Source organism: Myotis davidii, unplaced genomic scaffold (assembly GCF_000327345.1).
Source record: "Myotis davidii unplaced genomic scaffold, ASM32734v1 C64236582, whole genome shotgun sequence".
In the NCBI taxonomy this organism is placed as follows: Eukaryota; Metazoa; Chordata; class Mammalia; order Chiroptera; family Vespertilionidae; genus Myotis; species Myotis davidii.
In genome coordinates, this window is record NW_006381459.1 from 1 (window position 1) to 1,863 (window position 1,863).

At 41.3% G+C, this 1,863-nt stretch overlaps 1 protein-coding gene across 1 annotated transcript; it reads right to left on the reverse strand.

Moving 5' to 3' along the window:
- Positions 1-280: 280 nt before the first annotated feature.
- Positions 281-1,823, reverse strand: LOC102764230 (dihydrolipoyllysine-residue acetyltransferase component of pyruvate dehydrogenase complex, mitochondrial-like). The gene is made up of 4 exons (XM_006777782.2): positions 1,575-1,823; positions 1,182-1,306; positions 852-1,020; positions 281-301 (listed from the first exon to the last, which is right to left on the reverse strand). Exons 1-4 carry the CDS (start codon positions 1,707-1,709, stop codon positions 281-283), a joined length of 450 nt encoding a protein of 149 aa, XP_006777845.2. The 5' UTR covers positions 1,710-1,823.
- Positions 1,824-1,863: the final 40 nt, after the last annotated feature.

Genomic DNA, 1,863 nt, shown 5'->3' on the forward strand with positions numbered 1-1,863 from the left:
GGGTGAGGATTAACAACAAAAAATTACGATAATTAAGACATAATCCTAACCCTTGAATATAAAGCCACAGAGATAAAATGGAGAGAAATGAAGTCAGAGTTATGTAGTGATACAGAATTTGCTGGACAAGATGAAATAAATATTGAACTAAACACCAGGCAAAACTTCTTCATGAGTGACTGTTAATAATAGATCGTGGAGTAGATCATTATGTTCACACAAAAAAAGACCCTTCTATAGAAATTTCTACAAATAACTAAGTGAAGGAAAAGCTCTAGTCTTAACCCTTTAGAGAAGGCAGCTGGTTTTTATCCATTTCTAGTATCAGAAACACACAAATATACATGGGATTACTCTAATATCTATTAAACTGACTTAGTTAAGAGAATCAACTGTGATTGTTGCCTTCAGCTTTGTTTCAATGCTATATGTCTATTCTACACTTATTCTTTATTGTTAATTCTCTCATTTATTAATACTACTGGACTACTACACACTCTTAGAAAACAGAACACCACATTGCAAAGGAAAACACCAATTGAGGACTTTCATTCAACAGACAGCACTCGAGGCCCACTAAAAACTCTCTCTATACGTATTAAGTACAAATCATCCTCAAAATATAACATAATGTCGTGAATGAAAAATGCCAAGCATTATCCTGCTACTACATTGTGGCTGAGAATAACACACCTGGAAATAACAACTAGGATTAAAAGTTATCCATTTTCACGTTTAACTTCCTATTTACTTTCAGGACAAGAGGTAGCCATATTTAAAGCAAGTTTCCAGAATGTGATAGCCATCTCTGCAAACTAATGAATAGATAATAAACTTTCTAGAGTTAACACCCAGAGGCTGCGCCTCACCTGCATGTGAGTGGGATATGAGCTACCAGGAGCCTGAGCAGAAGATGTAGGTGGCGAAGAAGTGACAGCAGGGGTTGGTGCTGGGGCTGCTTGTGGGGTGGGTGCTGCCGAATCCAATGTATAATTTTTAAAGGCCTCCACATCCTCAGGTCTAAGGAAGAGAAAGAATGCATAAGTATAAGGGGGGGTTATAAAGCAGATTTAGCTCCTACAGAAGGAGTCTTAGGAGCCTTTAACTCCTAATTCCTCAATTCTGGGTTAAAACAGCCCACTAATCACCTAAATTCCAAAAATCACCAGGGTGCCACTCACTTTTCAACTGTGATACAGATGACTGAGCCAATGGGAACATCTCTGGTGCCTTCAGCAACAAGTATCTTTGCCATGTAACACTCCTCCATGCTCTCGAATCCCACCGTGGCTTTATCAGTTTCAACCTTTTAACACAAAAGTAGGCGCTTAGGCCTGTGCTGCCAAGTTATGAAGATTATTAGCTTGTGTTTAGAAGTGAAGATACAACCTCTATCACAGAGGTGAAAGAAGGAATTATTTTTTAGAACTTAGCTAAAAATTCATTTCTGCCAGCTGCTGACAAGTTGACAACATCTCGGTTTCTTAAGGAGTAACTACCCACCCGGAAAGTTAATGCTCAGTTTAGCTAACTCGGTCCTTTTTAACTTAGCTCCATATTTTAAAACAACTCACCTCTGCAATGAGTTCGCCCTCGTTGATTTTTTCCCCTTCCTTTTTCTCCCAACGGGCGATGGTGCCTGCTTGCATGGTGGGGGAAAGAGAGGGCAATGCAACCTGGGGGAGGAGGAAAAGGAGGAACACTGACATTTAAACGGGCTGCCTCACTCTCCATCTGGTTTCCTGTTTCATGCCATTCAATGTAACGCAAAGAGTTCGCGTCTCGCCACCCGCTGGGCCCTGGGGCCGTGGGGATGTGCAGGGAACTCCGGCCGCCAGGACCTCTCGTGCCAGCTTCCTGCTC